The sequence below is a fragment of the Cetorhinus maximus genome, chromosome 3, assembly GCF_964194155.1.
Source record: "Cetorhinus maximus chromosome 3, sCetMax3.hap1.1, whole genome shotgun sequence".
In the NCBI taxonomy this organism is placed as follows: Eukaryota; Metazoa; Chordata; class Chondrichthyes; order Lamniformes; family Cetorhinidae; genus Cetorhinus; species Cetorhinus maximus.
Genome location: NC_135881.1, coordinates 90,400,354 through 90,418,687, shown reverse-complemented (window position 1 = coordinate 90,418,687; position 18,334 = coordinate 90,400,354). Strand labels below are relative to the sequence as shown.

The window sequence follows — 18,334 nt, the reverse complement described above, 5'->3', positions numbered from 1 at the left end:
CTATCTCAGGCTTCCCAAGACTACAGGGCGCAATTGATTGTACACATGTGGCATTGAGAGCTCCATGATACCAGACCCTGATGTTCATTAACAGGAAAGGGTTCCACTCCCTGAACATTCAACTGATGTGCGATCATCAGAAGCACATTATGTATGTTACGCCAGGTACCCTGGAAGTTGCCATGACTTATGTACATCCCGAGTCACCCCCAGATGCCTCACATATTCGAAGGGCCTCAGCAAATACAGGGCTCGCTGCTTGGGGATAAGGGGTACCCGCTCAAATGAAGGCTCGTGACACCAGTGCGTTGTCCTCCGAGTCACTCGGAGGAGAAATACAACGAGGCGCATAAGGCAACATGATCCATAATGAGCAGACCATTGGCATCCTGAAGATGAGCTTCTGATGCTTGGACCGCTCAGCTGGGGCTCTGCAGTACTCTCCACAGAGGGTGTCCCACATCATCGTGGTCTGTTGCACCCTTCACAACCTTCAAAGGGAGGATCCCTTGCCAGTGGGAGACATTGAGGAGGCTGACAGCTCTTCAGATGATGAACAGCAAGAAGGGTAGGAATGTGAATTGGGAGATGGGGTTCTGCTTCCAAGTGAGGGTGCCCTCAAAGAAGCACGACATGGGAGACGCGCCCATGCCACACTGATAGCCACACAATTCTAGGATGATTAAGGTACAGGTGATGGGACACAACCACATTCCTGCTGTCTAGTGGACTGAAAGGCCATCGAGTGCAATCTCAGCATTTGGCTTTGCACATTCAACCCTCGTGATTCACTAGGCCCCATTCATTGGAAAGGTTAGTAGTGAACCCTCCATCGCTGCGCTCTGGGAAGTGAGAGCAGACACTGAATCAAAAGGCTTGATGCAGTCATGGCCACCTTTATGAGAAGCATTTTGCAGACACTTCAGTAAAGAGTTTGACACATCTCCCTGACATAACACAAGCATGGAGTAACTATCAAGACTTACACATCACATATGAGGCTCACAAAGGGGAAGCGGACACACAGATGCATATACACGATGCTTTCAAATCATGACATCATTCTCATGAACAGCAAATGTATTTACGATGGCGCATTATATTCATAATGATTGAACACCCATGATCCAGAAGTGATTTCAAAGCTTCTTAATTTTTCTAACCCTGCCGCTATGTCTAGGTGCATACCCGGCATCTGCAGCAGAGGTGGAGGTAGCCTGTTGACTGGTGCACCTTGTTGTCTTTGATGACTTTGACAGATGTCCTCTAGAAGCTCAAGAGCTGGAAGGCCCATGTCTACTTGGGTCTCCTGCTGTGGGACAGGTGCATCCTCCTCAGCCTGTGTAGCTGGAGGTGATGAAGTCACAGGCAGAGGGGATTGGGATTGGCTGGACTCTCTCAGAGTCACCTTGGTGGATGGCCCTGGGGTTTCCAGCTGCTAGTCCTCCTCCCTGTGGGTGCCTGAGGGCTCCTGCCTGCCTCCTTGAGGAGAAGGGGCACCTGGAGGGAAGTCAAGGTGACCTGTGACCCCTTGCCTAGTCACTGATGGATCCCACCAATGCCTATAGCGATCGAATGCAGGTTCGAATGCAAATCCAGCAGGATCTGCTGGACCAAGGTCTCCAAGGTGGTCGCCACCCTTCCCATGGAGACCTCAAGATGCTCGCATGTTGGAAACGCGATATCAGAGAGAACACGGATGGACTCCTCCATCCTTCGCTCTAGTCTGTTGATTGCCTCTCGCAACTCTACCTGATTTTCCGCCGCCTGTCATTGCATCTCCAGCATGTGTGACATAGCCGTTTCCAGAGGCTCATCATCAGGCTCGGACTCAGCGGGTGCCTGATCTCCAGCATTTCTCTGAGTGCCAGAGACCTGGGCTGTCACTGCCTTTGACTACTGTGTAGTCTTGTCCATGAGGTGTTCCCCAGAATGTGGTCCCCAGCCGACTCTTTAACCAGGATCCACTGGGGTTTGTGTCTCTGAGCTGGTGGATGATGCAGGTGAACGCAGTGGTGGGTCCTCTTCAAATGGCTCCTCAGTTTGCTCGTCTGAGGCGGCCTGGGGGCTGCGGCCTGTGTTGGTTGTGGATGTGTGTCTGGACCTGCTGGTGTCTGTAAGAGGGAGCAGATAGATTTAGTTGATGAACAGGCTAAATACAACATTGCAATCACTCACTGAGAATGACAGGATGTGATCAACACATAGAGGGCTCATCCGTACTGGTTTGCTGGGAGAGGCTGATCTTGCCTTCCCCACAGGAGCGGTCCCTGTCCTTGCCCGCCAAATCGGCAGCATCCTCCTCGAATTTGGATAGCTCTACAATGTTGGCCCTGCCTCCTCTGGTCTGCGATCTCTCCCTCTTGTTGTGGGTAAGCTTGGTCTGCATGAAGACAAATGGATGGAATGTGATGAGAAGAGATGGAGGAGAGGTTGGGGAGCAACCTAGTGTGTGTGCTGAGCCCTCCTCAGTAAGGACTCAGGATGGAGTTTCAGCAGCATAATAGGTGAGATGCTGGTGATGTTAAAGTGCCCATGAGACAATCAGTGGTGATGTGTATCCCGCTAATATTGTGTGAGATCCCTGAGCAGTGTAGCCCTTCGAATGTATGATGCCATTATAAGGGTGTAAGATTGGAGTGAGCTGAAGGTTGACTTACCCTGGCAGAGTGGATGAGATCATTCATCCTCTTCCTACATTGGATGGCGTTTCACAGGAGGATGCCTGACGCACTGACCGCCGTTGCAATGGCTCCCAGGCTGGCGAGGTGATGTTGGTGGGCTACCTGGAGCCAGCTCTGGGGTAGAGGACATCCGGTGTTGCCGCACACTATTGATGAGAGCCTCCAAGGGAGTCATTGTTAAACTTCGGGGCAGCTCTCTTCTTATGCGCAGCCATCTGGAAATGTCTTCTTCTCAAAGCTGGGCTGGAGAGAGTGAAGGTGGTGTTTAAATATGGTGCCCGGAGCTTTGAGCCCATTAAGTGATGGCGGGGCGGACAAATCAGTTCCCAACCCGCCACGTGATTTGGAGAGAAACTCGCCGATGCATTGTTCATGAGCTACTGAGTGCAAAATTGGGCGGGATTTCCCGCCCTGATGTCCAATGGGAAATGTGCCACAGAACCCACCGGCCACGGTGCTTAGTCTCCAGAATGGAAATTTCCGCTGCACATTCGTGCCCTTCACCAACCACTCCGATCAGATCCTTGTTGTCCTATTTATTCCTCCACATGCCTCATCATGACCTATGCTGTATATTTTAACTTTTTTGGCATCATATCATGCCAAACAATTAACACTTTTCCTCAGAGTACTTAGCACAATGTCAAAATCTGAGATAAGGTAAATTAGGTGCTCCTATTAAAGGCAAAGAATACAAAGAATCATAGTGCATTTTAACAACTTGCTAGTTTTTGACCAACAACCCTCTGAAGTTAGTGACAAACAGTTAAATAAATTAAAGGTAGCATGGACTAACAGGATAAGTGGTTTCAACCTGTGCTACCAAGTGCAGTAAAACTGATGCATTGCTGCTTGCCAGACATGTATTAGCTTTACAGGCCAGTGTGAGTCAACTTCAATAAAAGTAAGATGCTTACAGCATCAAATTATACCATTGAACCTGAAGGCACATCTATGGTCAGACCCAAGAAAAACCTGCACATATCATAAGTTTTTGTCACGAGTGGCAAAACAGCTCAGGTTGTTAAGCTCATTTCAAGTGATTCTGCCTGTGATAGAAACTGCCCTGCAGTAAATCTTAAATGCAATGATTTTTAGGACAATGGGAACTACAGGAAGTGGTCTGCCAATATAAACATGGCATATCGATTGACGTTATACTGAAATAGTGGCACATACTTTGCTGTGGCAGGGGATCTAATGACATCTGCCATTGTTAGACATCCCCATGCACGATTAAGATTTTGAAATTTTTGCAAGGCTCATATGAATTAGGAGGAGTAGGCCATTCAGCCCCTCAGGCCTGCTGTCATTCAATAAGATCATGGCTGATCTGATTTTAACCTCACATTCCGGCCTACCCCCGATAATCTTTCAGCCCCTTGTGTATCAAGAATCTATCTGTCTCTGCTTAAAGATACGCAAGGATTCTGCCTCAATCACTTCTGAGGAAAAGAATTCCAAAGTCTCACAACCCTCTGAGAAAAAAAATGTTTCCTCGTCTCTGTCCTAAGTGGGCGACCCCTTATTTTGAAACAGTGACGCTGATTCTCCTAGATTGCCCCACAACAGTAAACATCCTTTCCACATTCACCCTGTCAATTCCCCTCAGAATCTTATGTTTCAATCAAGTTGCCTCTTAGTCTTCCAAACTCCAGCGGATACAAGCCTAGCCTGTCCAGCCTTTCCTCATAAGAAACCCGTCCATTCCTGGTGTTAAATCTAGTAAACCTTCTCTGAGCTGCATCTAATGCATTTACATTCTTCCTTAAATAAGGAGAGCAATACTGTACACAGTACTCCAGATGTGGTCTTATCAATGCCCTGTATAATTGAAGCATAACCTCCCTGCTCTTGTATTCAATTCCCCTTGTAAATAAATGATAACATTCTATTTCTTTTCCTAATTACTTGATGCACCTGCATATTACCCTTTTGCAATTCACACACAAGGACACCCAGATCCCTCAGCATTTTGGAGCTCTGCAATCTCTCACTGTTTAGATAATATGCCTCTTTTTTATTCATCCTGCCAAAATGGACAACCTCACATTTTCCTACATTATACTCCATTTGCCATATATTTTCCCACTTAGATAACCTATCCAAACCTTTGTAGCCTCCTTATGTCCTCTTCACAACTTGTTTTCCTACCTATTTTTGTATCATCAGCAAATTTAGCAACCATACCATCAGTCCCTTCATCCAAATCATTGATATAAATTGTAAAGAATTGAGACCCAGCACTGATCCCTGTGGCATGCCATTCGTCACCTCCTGCCAACCAGAAAATGACCCATTTATGCCTACTCTCTGCTTCCTGTTAGACCTGGGACCTGAAATATCATGGCAGGCAACTTTGTACTTCCTTAACCAATCAGATTGAAGGATTAAAAAATTAAAAGTACATGGTACATTGTGCACAGCAACTTTTGCCCTCACCATTAGGTGCTGTTGCATTCACCCATAAATAATGATGAGCACTATCAGCCTTGCTGTTACTTTGCAAATTATTGGCCAATAATTCCAGCAGTCTGTGCAGCATCAAATTACAGGGCCATAGAATGGCAGATTGTGGTGTCTCTCTGATTCCTCCACCCAACTCAGAGGGATCAGATTGGGAGTCAATCCTAATCTCCCCCACATACCTGTTAGAAGCTGATTTCTGAATAAAATTGATGGAAACTAAAAGGTAGGTATCTCACTTGCCATCTTGCATTTGCATGGTGTGTAGCAAGAGAAGGTTCAAATGAGAAGAGAGAAAGGAAAGCTTTTTTTTAAGGAAAGGAGCATTACCCTCGTCAAAAAGAAAAATTGCACGATATATGGCCGAAGCACACTGATGCTACTTGGTCTCAAGAACTCCTCCAAAGCTATTGGTCCAATTTTATATGTGCTATTTCATCATTAAACACAATACTTAAAGATAAATATAAACAGGGAAATATAAAAGGATGTTAAATTAATATTTTGATTTTAATGAAGGAGCACAGGTAGCAAACACTCCATTTTTCCAAAAGGTAAAACATGTCCTAGTGGATAAACTTTCCACTAAATGTAGCACTGAGCGATACAGGCTAGGCTGGTTCCAAGTTCAATTCTTGGTCAGTACTAAATTCATCAATCTCAGATTCAACCAGAAGAAAGATTCCATAGTTGGAGTTCGCATCTGAGGGACTTTTAGAGGAGGGATAGGGGAAGAAGATACCCAAGGTTCTAGCTCCTGAGCATTATCCAGTGACCAGAAACTGCTGGAAATGTACTTTGATTGCTTCTTCCCTGGTACACTGTATTCCAGCATGAACCATCACAAGAGGAGATTCAATGAATAGTAAGAAACACTAGGAGAATATTAAAAAGGACACCACTCAGAGTAAGGCAAAACAATATTTCTACTAAGAGCAATCATTACTTGCAGCCAGCAGCTGCTTTCAGGATTTATATTAACTGGCAATATACTGTAATCAGTGCAATAGGGAATAAACTGAATCATTTGAAATGCCAGACAAACCAGAGGAGTAGCCTCAGTGAAGTCCATCAGTAGATCTCCTGGAGCAGCCAACTCTGTGTGCTCTTCTTCTAAACTATTCTATAAAAAGAGACAAGTTATGATTACATACAAGGAAGAGTTTCAAACAATCTGGATCTACTTTACATTTTATTTAATTACTGTGTAAATTCTTCATGTCTAATGGCAAAAATTCACAGAAAGTTCCAGAATGGAAGCAATGCTCAGAAATCCTTTCAACAAGTAAATGGAGTGCAGACAAGCAAGTGATGCTGTCAAGTAAGAGGCAACAGTCCACATGGGACCAGCTTTAAATATTTAACACGTGTAAAACTTAAGGCCAAGTCCTAGACACTAGATAAGTGCAACATTGAAAGAAGTGTTGTAGTGAATTGCTTGCTGCTGGCTTTGCGCATGACACAGTGATGCTGGCGAACGTCATTGAAACAAAATGAGGTTTAGAAATAGAACAATGATGGATATGAGAGAGGCACTGCATATAAAAACAAAAAAATGCTGAAAAATCCAGCAGGTCCGGCAGCATCTGTGGAGAGAGAAACTGAGTTAACGTTCTGAGTCCATATGACTCTTCTTCAGAGCTAAAGAGCAGCAGAAATGTAATGGATTTTATACTGTTTAAGAGGCGATGGAGCAGGTGGAGCAACGTAGAAGGTCAGGGATAGGTGGGAGCTGAGGAGAGGTTGACAAAGATGTCATGGACACAAGACAAAGTTAACAGTAGTGGTAAAGATTAAAGAAGGTGCTGATAGCGGCATAAAAGTAAGAGCAGAATGTGTTAATAGCTGAACAAGGATCAGCACTCTGTGAAAGCACTACATAGAAACCAGTGACAGATGGTCCTGTGGGGAGGAGGGGGGAGGGTGGTTGGGGGAAAGATGAGTGAATAAATAAAACTAAATAAAAAATAAAAATAAATGTTTTTTTTTATGGCTGTAATGCTTCCTAGCAAACTCACGCTCACTTTAAGACCACACATGAAAAATGGCCACTTCAGCAAATTGCCCAAGGACAGCCAGCATGCATGAAGTCATACTCCAGTGTGCATCAGTGTATTTAGAAAAGTTATGAAGCTGATCTGATTCATGCACATGGGTCGAAAGAACAGCAGATAGCAATTTTTAGCATACATAAGAAACAGGAGCAGGGCAAGACCATTTTGCTCTTCATGCCTGATTCTGTCATTCGATACCATGATGGCTGCTCTTCTACCTCAATTTCACCTTCTCACACTATCCCCATATCCCTTAATTCCCCCAAATCTATTGAACTAATTTTTTTTATATTCGTTCATGGGATGTGGGCATCGCTGGCTAGACCAGCATTTATTGCCCAACCCTAATTGCCCTTGTTCAGAGGGCTTTTCTTTTTAAAGAGTCTGCGGGTCTGGAGTCACATGTAGGCCAGACCAGGTGAGGAGATTTCCTTCCCTAAAGAGCATTAGTGAACCAGATGGGTTTTTACAACAATCGACAATGGTTTTGTTGTCATCTTTAGACTTTCAGATATTTATTGAATTCAAATTCCACCATTCTTGAATATATTCAATGATTGAGCATCCTCAGCACTCTGGGACAGAAAATTCCAAAGATCTAAAATTCTTTGAGTGAAGAAATTTCTCATCTCAGCCCTAAATAACTGTCTTATTCTAAGACTGTGATGCTTAATTCTAGACTCCTCAGGCAGGGCAACCCAGGAATGAATCCACAGGCTGCGAGGGTGGGCTGGGTGCAAGGCCTATCTCTGTGCTCTGGCACTGTGTTGAAATAAATAATAATTAAACAAAAAAGTCCCTCCAGCCCTCACCCTTCACACACTCCCTAAGCACTATCCATGCCAACCTATGCCAACCCATACACCCTACCCACCCCCATGGCCCCCATACCCCTATGCCAACTTAGTTACCCTCTACCCACCCCCATGGCCCCTATATCCCCTATTCCAACTTAATGCCAACCCATGCCAGCCAATACCATCCACCCGCCACCCTTTGCCTTTACCCTCTTCACGCTGACTCACCTAGTATCCTTGGACACCTCCAATACTTCCTGGATAGCTTTGACAGATTTGACAGCTTTGATAGGTTTGACACTTGCTGTGTAGCTTTAACAGGTTGGATACTTCCTGGGTAGCTCTGATAGATTTGACATTTTCTTGATAGCTCTGACAGATTTGATACTTCCTGGACAGCTGCTTAACATTTTGTTGACAGCTGACCAGTTCCTTGAAACTGGACAGTTCCTGGACAGCTCATTGACAGTTGGATGGGCCCTGGACATTTCCTTCACAGCTGGACATTTCCTTGGCAGTTGGACAGTTCCTGGACAGTTCTTTTGTAGCTTGACAGTTCCAGTCAGTTTGTGTAAAAAATAGATAATCTTGTTCACTTTTAACAATCCCAAAGGGTGCCTTACGTCGCCCAAAGGTGTCCTGGAACCCAATCCATTATCCCTACAAAGGGGTACCCTGGCTGTCCATAAGAATCTGCCAAGTTTGGACCTTTTCTTACCTGTTCTAATCTGCACACTCTGGATTCCATGCTCCTGAACCTGAATTCTACCCTTGGGGTGAGCCCAAAGTCGATGTGGCCAGAAGTGGATGTAAAACCCGCTCCCGGCCGAGTTTACGCTGTGAACGCAATCTTACGCTGGGTGGCCAATTAAGACCTGCCCTGCATGAAACGCAACTGCCGGATGTGTTTTCCGTGCACGGGGTTGGGAACATGTCCAATGGGGACCCAGTGGGTTGTTCAAAAAAGGGAAGATGCAGCTCCCTGAAGGCTGCCAGGAGTTGTTGGGGAGGCTAAGGGAGCTGTTTGGAAGCAATCCAACAAACATCTTGGTGTGCAGTAATGGCCTCAACACCTGGTGGTCATGGTAGGTGGGAGGGCAAGTCGAGTGGGCACTCTGCCCCCTGTTTCTCAGATGAGTGCCTGGGAGTGCTGGCCAAGGAGGTCAATGCCAGGCAGCATATCCTAATGCTCAGGGACGGCAAGAGAAAGCTGCCCCACCTGACCAAGAAGACCTGGGCAGAGGTCACCGCCCAGGTCAGTGGCCATGATGTGCTTTCAGTGCCGCAAAAGGTTCAATGATCTGCTGCAGTCAGCAAGGGTAAGTGCAGACATGGCACCGACCTGTGTGGAGAACTTTAGTCGGGTGCCCATTGCTCGGAAAGTTCAGGGGCCTAAGAGTGTGTATGCCAATTGGCACTGAAACCTGCCCTGCCAAGTCTGGGATGTCAGCACGACCGGCCTCAGTGCATTGCAGGGTTAGATGTGTCACATTGTCTAATGCCTGGGTGGGATGGCAGGTAGGAACCAGGAAAGGGCCTTCAGGGAGATGGAGCAATAATGAGGTTTTCTATTTTTCCCTGTCAGGAGAAGAGCAGTCAGAATCCTGCCGCAGAACGGGTGGAGCAGTGCCAAATCTGTGCATCCTCACGAAGCACGAGAGTGATGCACCGGAACTGGAATGCCACCGGCCAGCTTGCTCCTCCGGTCGAGGTGAGGTAGGGGTTTCGGATGAAGGTAAGAGTGCGGGTAACAGATGCGTGTGTGGTGCGTACTGGAAAATTAATGGGCTCCTCTCATCAAAGACTGAACTGTCGTAGCCAGAGAGCCCATTGAAGTATCAATGCAGATTGCACCATGCAGCAAGTCTCCACTGTCTCATCAGTTACTATGATGATTGAATGTACTGAGCTTTTGCCTTCCTCCCACAGATACGTCATCCACAGGAGCCACCTGCGACCCCTAGGATCCCCCATTGAACTCCGAGGAAGACATCACATCTGCACCAGCATCACACCGTCTCTCTGAACCAGGCATCAACACAGACACTCACACATCAGTGGCATTAGACATTCAGCTCTGCAGGTAATGCACAGTGGTGAGGGTACATCATGGGCACATCATGCTCATATGAAGAGCTGGCAGAAGCAGAGAAGTCCCAGGCAGCGGACAGTGGGAGCACAGCTGTAGAGCAGGACCATGCTGTGTCTGAGACAGATGACAAGCCTTTGGAGTCATCCATCAGGCAGCAGATGCTAGATGTCCAGCAGGATACATGGGGAGAACTGGTGGAGATCCATGAGGGTCTGCATGCCATGGTCTCTGTCATGGAGGGGTCCATGTGAGGCAAGTGTTCTGCGTTGACCTTTAGTACCAAGCGCCCAACCTCCTCCACTGAGAGAGTGGCGACTCTCCTGTAGAGGCAGCTTCACGAGCAGATTCAGGGGTTCCTGGAGTTGCACTCAGACCTGCAGGAGGTCACTGCCAGTGAGAGAGCTGGATGAGGCATCTAGTCTCCCTGCTAGGTCCCTGTCCATCAATGGTGAGCAGGGAGGTGCAAACGCAACGGATGCTGGCAGACAAGCTGCCTGCCGTCTCCATGGGCTTCTCTCAGGGCGCTCTGGACGAGTCACCAGCTCTTCCACCCTTCTACCGATGTCTGTTGCATCTGATGATGCTGCAATGACTGAGGAGTGCCCAGTATTGGGGCTGGACGCACCCTCCCAGGGAAAGCCTGTTCAGGCTCTGGCAGCCAGAGAACGACCGCCAAGGTCAACAGGGCCACTAGGACAGCAGAGTCAACAGGCTGCTTCCAACACCATTGTCAGCAAGGAGGGGTTGGGGGAGGGGTGTGGCATCAAGATGCAGCATCTGCAGATGTAAGTTGAAGGCACCTTGAGCACAACAGGGGCGTGTCACGGGTGACATTTTTTGCGTTAATTATATTGACTCTTGTGTTAGGGATGGACACTTTGTTTGTTCTTTGTATGTTCACGGGAAGTAACATAAGCATTTATTTGACTTAAATGGGCTGAGTTGGCTGGATGGCATGAATAGGTGTCAGATGTAGCACAGGCTTATAAAAGTATAGTGTTGTATGGTGCTGGCGCACTGGGTTGGGTTCTCATTTATTGATTGTTAGCAAAGGAGACAATGCCATTGGCTTGATGAGGCATTGATGCCTTGGATGCCTAGCAGAAGCTTTGCTGGATCAAAGCATCCCTGGTGTCCCTACCTCCATGAAGGTTCCTGTCCTCTGACTCAAGGTCCTCACCCTTTGCCTCCCCAGGCTTTTCCTCTGAACCATCACTTGAGTCATCCTCCTTGCCCTGTGGAGCCTCACTTTCCTCAGCCTCCAGTGGATCCTCCCTTGCCAGATCCAGGTTGTGCAGGGCCCAGCATGTGACGACAATGAGTGAGACACACTCTGGAGGATGCTGTAATGCTCTCCCTGACTGGTCCAGGCATCTGAAGTGCCTCTCCACCACCGCCCTTGTGGAGGCATGACTCCTGTTGTATCTCTCCACGGCCTCAGTTCTTGGATGACGGAGTGAGGTCATCAACCACCTCTTCAAGGGATAGCCTCTGTCATCCAGGTGCCATCCATCCACTCAAGCAGGAGCCATGAACAACCTTGGTACCTGTGAGTGCCACAAGATGTAAGCATTGTGTGTGCTCCCTGGGTAACGGGTACAAACTGTGTCCTGTGGTCACAGACGATCTGAACATTCATTGAGTGGAACCCCTTTCTGTTTACAAAAGTTCTCGGCTCACCTGTTGGCGCCTTGATGCCCACGTGAGTACAATCTATTACACCCTGGATGTGGGGTAGCCCAGCCATCGCAGCAAAGCCTCGTGCTCCGTCCGTCTGGCTCGCCTCGTCTGTCTGGAAGTGGATGAATGTGCGGACACATCTAAAGATAGCATCAGTCACAACCTTGACGCAACCGTGTGCAGCTGATTGAGAAACGCCACACCGATCCCCCACTGAGCCCTGATAAGAACCGGGGGCTTAGAAGTTGAGGGCCACTGTGACTATCAAAGCCACTGGCCTGGGGTGTCTGCCCACGCAGTTGGAGGCGATTTCCAGACCTATTGTGTGACATGTTGCTGTCACTGCGTCCCTGGAGAGGCAGAGCCTCCTGAGGAGCTGGACCTGGGACATCTGGAGGTAGTTGGAGCACTGCCTGAACACTCTAGTTGCTGGGTAGTGGCATCTTCAGTGTGTCCTCCTGCCTCGGCCTCCCTGCTGACCCTGCACCAAGTGAGCCTGTGCCTCTCCTCTTAAAAGTCTGTCCCTGGGATGCTACCCACACCCACCTGGCCTCCTCTCCTTCTTGCCCCTCTCTCTCTCTTCAGTGGAGGTTCTACCAGTGGAATACACTATCCCCATTAGATGGGATGCTGCAGACCAGTGCCCTGAAGATGAAGGAGTACTGTCCTGCAATACTCAGGGGATCCTTCTGAAGATCTGAGATGCTGAAAGGCAGGCTTGACAATCAAATGAGATGCAAAGAAACTTTGGGACAACTCTGTACTCACACAGGAACGAGCTGGCACTGACAGAGAAAGTGCTGCTGCTCTGGAGGCCTTATATCCCACCCGTGGATGAGGAAATAGTTAAAACATGAATTCCACCCACCCGTTTTGCTCATGTGACGAGCTAAAAATTGCACGGGCAGCGTAAAATCGCAGTCAATAGGCTTTTTAATGACCTTAATAGGCCCTTTAATTGTCGGCACGTGCCCGACCTTGGAACACAAGATTCAGGCCCTGTTCTTCCAAAATCTCACTTTGGTGGAGGCAGCTGGTGTATTCAATAGCCAGCTGCCTCCACAAATCTCGCAGCATGAATTCAGTCCTGCCCCCACAAAGATGGAAAATGCATGATTCAGGGGCGATATTTGGCTGTATTAAAAAGAGGAGTGAAGAAGCGTTACTGTAATTCTATAGGGCCTTGGTGAGATGACGCCTGGAATACTGTGTACTGTTTTGGTCTCATTACCTGAGGAAGGATGTACTTAGCCTAGAGATAATTCAACAAAGTTTATTAGACTGATCCCTGGATGGTGGGGAGTCAGCAAATGGCAGGGGAGCATCACCCAGAGCTGCTAGAAGCCCTCAACAGAGTGGCACACAAGTTGGAGGAGTGTGTCCGCCTGATGAAGTGTTGCCCACATGTCCGCACATGAAGGTCTCCAAGAGAAGGATGGCGGATGCCGTGGAGACCCTGGTTCAGCAGAATGCGGAGACGCACACAGACCTGTACTTCATCATGTTCACCGTGGGTGAGTTCCTGCAGTAGCAATGCAAGAGGGAAATGGGGCACCTCGACATCCCTCCAGGTGCTCCTTCCCCTCAAGGGGTCAGGCCTGGGCCCTTAGGCACCCGAAGGGAGGAGGAGCAGCAGGAATCCCAGAGGGTGTCCGCTCCCTCCGAGTCCCTTTTGCCTGTGACCCCCCTCAACCTTGTCCTCTGACACCACAGAGGGAGCAGTTAGCCCACAGGAGGACAGCCAAAGCAAGCTGGGGCCCTTATGACCTCAGCTCTCCAGAGGAAGCACACCAAAGTCATCCGAGGCAATGGGGCAATCATCGCGAAGCCTGTCAATGTAGCTGAAAGATAACATTACACGTTATTCGATTAAAATAAAAATATTTTTAGATCATAAAGTGACAGAATGTGTTCACCCATGCAACCACTTGTGATCAGAATTTCTTAACTTTTCTAGGCCTACCACTTAATCTTTGTGCTTCGCTGACATCTGCAGCTTGGGTGGAGCCTGTGCAATGGACTTACCACCCCACTAGCAGTTCAGCTGCACACAGCCAGACCATGTGTGACTCTGGAAGGAGAAGTGTGTGTATGGCAGGGTCTTTTCCAGCCTTGTGTAAGCACTCTCCCACGCACACGAAGCCTTTTTCCATCTCACTGTCCTGAGTATTTTTGATGCTGCTTGCTGGGGTTCTCTTTCACTTGTCCATTTGCGCTGACCTGAATCTCCGCCCACCCACTGATTGCACTCCCATGTAGCACCTGTGCCCATCCAACGTGAGGCTCCTCTCGCTTTCGATTTCGAAAACCATGGTCATGGTCAAGTTCATTGTCAGCTCCCCAGTCCTTTCTCCTCCCCCAGTCACCCATGTCCTTTCCCCCATCGCTGTTGACCCCCAGCATCACTTCCACCTCCTCACTGTCACCTCCCAACCTGAACCCTTGTCTTTCCAGGACGTCCAGGAGAAAGTACACATTCCCTACCTTCCTGAGAATCCCACCCCCATCCAGACTGACTCCCCCAACCTCCTGCTTCCCACTCCCCGGATCCATGTCTGCCTCCGAGGCCCCACCAACCACCCTCGCTGTCCCTTTTACTGCTACTAGTGCATCCTCACCCTCCCAACCTTCCGGCTCCCTCTGCCCCCTCACAATTACCATTCCCTCCTACCACGCCCACCCTCAGTTTGCTCCCCAGGAGGCAGTCATTGACTCCGCAAACCCCTCCCTTGCACATTCACCTGGACACTCCCTCCCTTACTCCCTCCTCCCCCAGACAGCTTCCACCTTCTGAACTCCCTCCTTCCCGCGGACACCCTCCCTTACACAATCCTCACCCCTTACACCTACCTCTCCACTAGCTGCATTCTCCCTGTTACATCCCCCTCCCCCCCGTATTCCATCCTCCTCCCTCCCAACCTCACCCCTCTGACACCTACGTCCCCTCTCTCCCAACCTCACCACCACCCACCACCCGCCCTGCTGGTACACCTTCGTCTCCCACTCATCCTAGACCTTCCTCTCCCTGCACTTCGCCAATCATTCATAGCAGCCCATGACCAGACCGTGATGCTCAGAAGCAGACTGGAAGCATCAATGAAGACTTCCCACCTTCTGAGAGCTGCTTCGTGACACAACCAATGTCTGTGAGAATCCACCCAGCATGTGATGCATGTGTTCCTCCAGGGTCTGGTAGCTGTAGGACTCCAGCACCTTCTGCTCCTCGGATGTCCACGATCTGAGCAAGGCCCTAACGGTAAGTCCCAACTTTTGCATGTCACATTTGTCCAGATGCGTTCTGCGCCAGTGTGTTTTCCCGCTGGCATAACAGTAAATCAGGCGTGGGGGGACGATTCTGGTCAGCCCTTACTTTGCATCCCATTAGCGGGATGCAAGTCGGGGTCACGCTGGCTGCCAGCGCGATTTGCATTCTGCCACCATCGGATGACCCCGCTGTGCTTTCATGTCGGCGTGAAACCAATTTGTACCCCTCCCGCCCACCCGCCATGATGCCTGCCACCAATGGGACCAGACGATTCCGCCCAAGATATATAGTTACCTTAGAAAAAGATAACTCTCCTCTCTTGAAAGAAAGTGATATTTAACGAAGGGCCTCGACATTTACTCGAGACCAGGAAGAGAGCGTGGAGGATGATTTTTCTGACAAGAAACCTTGCAATGTGGAAATTAACTGCAGGATATCTTTCACCTTTTCTAACGAATTTCCTGCTTGACTTCCAGTCAGATTGACAGGCTGCTCTACTGTCAAGCAGGAAAGCAACTAGTGAATGGATGGCAGCTATGAAATTGCTGGGGGTGGTTGGGGGGTGATGTGCGGGTGGCCCATTAGCAAATTGCAGCTTCCAGTTGAGTGGCATGTAACTCATTGTGTCTAGGGGAACATTCCTGCTCCTTTGGCCCACAAGCAGTGCAGTAAAAGCACTTACCTCTGGTATTTGGCCTTTCTTGCCCCCCTTTTCTTGCTGGGATTCCTAAAGCTGCGGAAACCTGAATTCCATGTGCTCATAATAAATGGTGATACGCAACCTCCTCAAAAGATTTACTGAAACCCCTGGAAAGTATATTGGTTGTCCAACTCTCGATACGCCTCCATTAAAATTGGAAATGGGTAGGTTGGATCGTCTTTGAGAATTCAATATTTTTTTTTTACCTTTCCACCTATTCCCAAGCCATCTGTCTTTACTTGTTAAATCAGATGAAGAAGTGTCATCGAGCTGAAGGATTAAGGTGCTGCCTGACCTGCTGAGTATTTCTAACATTTTCTGTTTTTATTTCTGCTCTCCAGCATCTGCAGCATTTGGCTTTTGTAGCTTAACTAATTATTCGGTTCATTGCTGACGGTGGTCTTGCTGTGCACAAATCAGCTGTCTGGCTTTCTTACATAATAACAGTAACTACACTTCAAAATAATTCATTGGCCCTTTAGGGCATCCTTAAGATGTAAATGATGCCAAATAAATGCATTTCTTTTCTTACCCCATTTAAATATTTAAGCCAAGATTGCATTTAAAATATGGTGGAGAATACCATTACATTTCAGTCAACATTACAGTAATAGTTTAACATGTATTTAACAATCCCATTCTGTTGCTTTAGCAGTAGATTATTTTGATGCAATTGCTTTCTTAAAACAATGTCCATACCTTGATGCAGGTGGGGTACTGTAACTGCTGAACATCAGAATCGGGTTGTTTGCTGACTGGGGGAGGGCTGCTTCGAGTGGCTGCGGCTAAGGCAGGGGGCAGGTCGTCCTCATCACTATGATTACTGTCAGAGAATTAAGGAGATTACTGTAAACACATTCATCTACCATCAGACAAGAACACGACAATTTGCAGAAATATGAAACCAAGTAATTCACTAAGAATCAGCCTTTATGAGTAACTGCTTGCTGTGCTAGAGTTCAGAACTTTTAAATGCTTCCGGACATTTACTTTCACAAGAAGATATACATGGAAAGCAATTTACTTTGGATTGCAGTTACTCCATAATCATGGTTACCAATGGATACCATCGCGAGTAACAAATGATTTAATTCTCGACAGAGAAATCAAACAATATGACAGGATTACCTTTTGGTGCTGTGAACTATGGCCTGTCAGTTTAGCCATCCAACTTCATCAGTGATGACTATGGCAATATTTAGATTTTTTTTTCTGCAGTGCCTCCATTCCCAAGAAAGGTTGGTGGGAGTACACTGGAGCACCACAATTGTTTGGAAAACCAGCCTCTTATAATGTTTAATAGGGCTTTTTAAAAAGCACATGAAACACTCGGGTTTTTTCTCCACATACTTCTCCTGAATGTCAAATCAATTCTGCTGTTCAGCAATTTGTTTTTCTCCACCCTTTGGATGTGCCAGATGAAGAATAAACAGAGAAATAGCAAAATGATCCTTCTGTTCTTCAGCCTAGTCACTCATCCAGTTCCAGAAAACAATGGATCAGTGATTTACTTTATGCATCTGTTCACAGCGAATTGCTCCCACATGTTGTCAAAATTGACTGAGAAATAAGTTGCCTGTGAATTCCCAAAAAGATTCAGAAAATCCATTTCCCCTTCTCTGCAATGCCTAGCAATGCTGGCTGACTTCTTTAATTTGGGTATAATTGGTGCTGAGTGTTAATGGAGAGGAAATTATGGAAAATGAGACATATAATATCACAGAAAATGAGACATACAACATCATTTAAATACATTTACCATTTGAGGGTGGGCTTTTCTGTGGATTCATAGAAATGACAGTAAAGAACTGGCAAAGGAGGAGATGGGCATTGTTAAAATGGGCAAAAATGCAGATAGGCTGACATCTTTTCCATTCAGGCTTTGAAATAGGATATTGTAGGTTTGGATGTTCTACCATTCTTCATCAAATCCAATATTTAGTACTTGAGTTAGATTCTTAGGGAGGAATTGTCCCAGATTTGCACAAAGTGCGGAAGCAGGCAGGAAAAAATTTAGTTTATCCGCCAGCTACATGGTGGGTTTTTGCGCCATATCGTCCCATTCCCTGCACTAACTGCCTCATTAACAATGTATTCACGGGAAACACTCTAGATCACTGGCGGGCAGGCCCGGATTTGCCCACCATGCCGTGATCTCAGCGCTTCCTTGCTCCGAGCGCCATATTTAAAGTGCACCAGAGCGCAGTCTACTTCATGTCCACAGACCAGGGCTGCTCCAGGCAACAGATAGCCCCAACAGCAAAAAAAGACGACAGCCCTCAAATTTAGTGACGCCTCTCTGGGACGTCTGCTGGACACAGTGGACGGCGGCCGCAATGGTTTCTTCTCAGGGGCAAGAAGGGATGGGTAATAAATGCTAGCTAACAATGACCGCATTTCATTAACAAATTTAAATGGAGTTTCAGGCAAAGGATTTTGTGAAATCCATGGCATTACATGTAGAGAGTCATATGATAGTGGACTGAGTACAGTGGATAAAAGCAAAATACTGCGGATGCTGGAAATCTGAAACAACAACAGAAAATGCTAGAAAATCTCAGCAGGTTTGACAGCATTTGTGGAGAAAGAGAAACAA

The 18,334-nt window shown here is 47.4% G+C and overlaps 1 protein-coding gene across 1 annotated transcript in view; it reads right to left on the bottom strand.

Moving 5' to 3' along the window:
• Positions 1 to 18,334, bottom strand: part of LOC144672252 (uncharacterized) — a 65,117-nt gene that overhangs the window by 34,459 nt on the left and 12,324 nt on the right. Inside the window, exons 3-5 of the mRNA XM_078534093.1 lie at positions 17,498 to 17,546; positions 16,438 to 16,561; positions 6,196 to 6,273 (exon numbers count right to left, since the gene is read on the bottom strand). Of these exons, the coding sequence (XP_078390219.1) occupies positions 6,196 to 6,273; positions 16,438 to 16,561; positions 17,498 to 17,546 (251 nt within the window). The remainder of the gene's footprint in view (positions 1 to 6,195; positions 6,274 to 16,437; positions 16,562 to 17,497; positions 17,547 to 18,334) is intronic.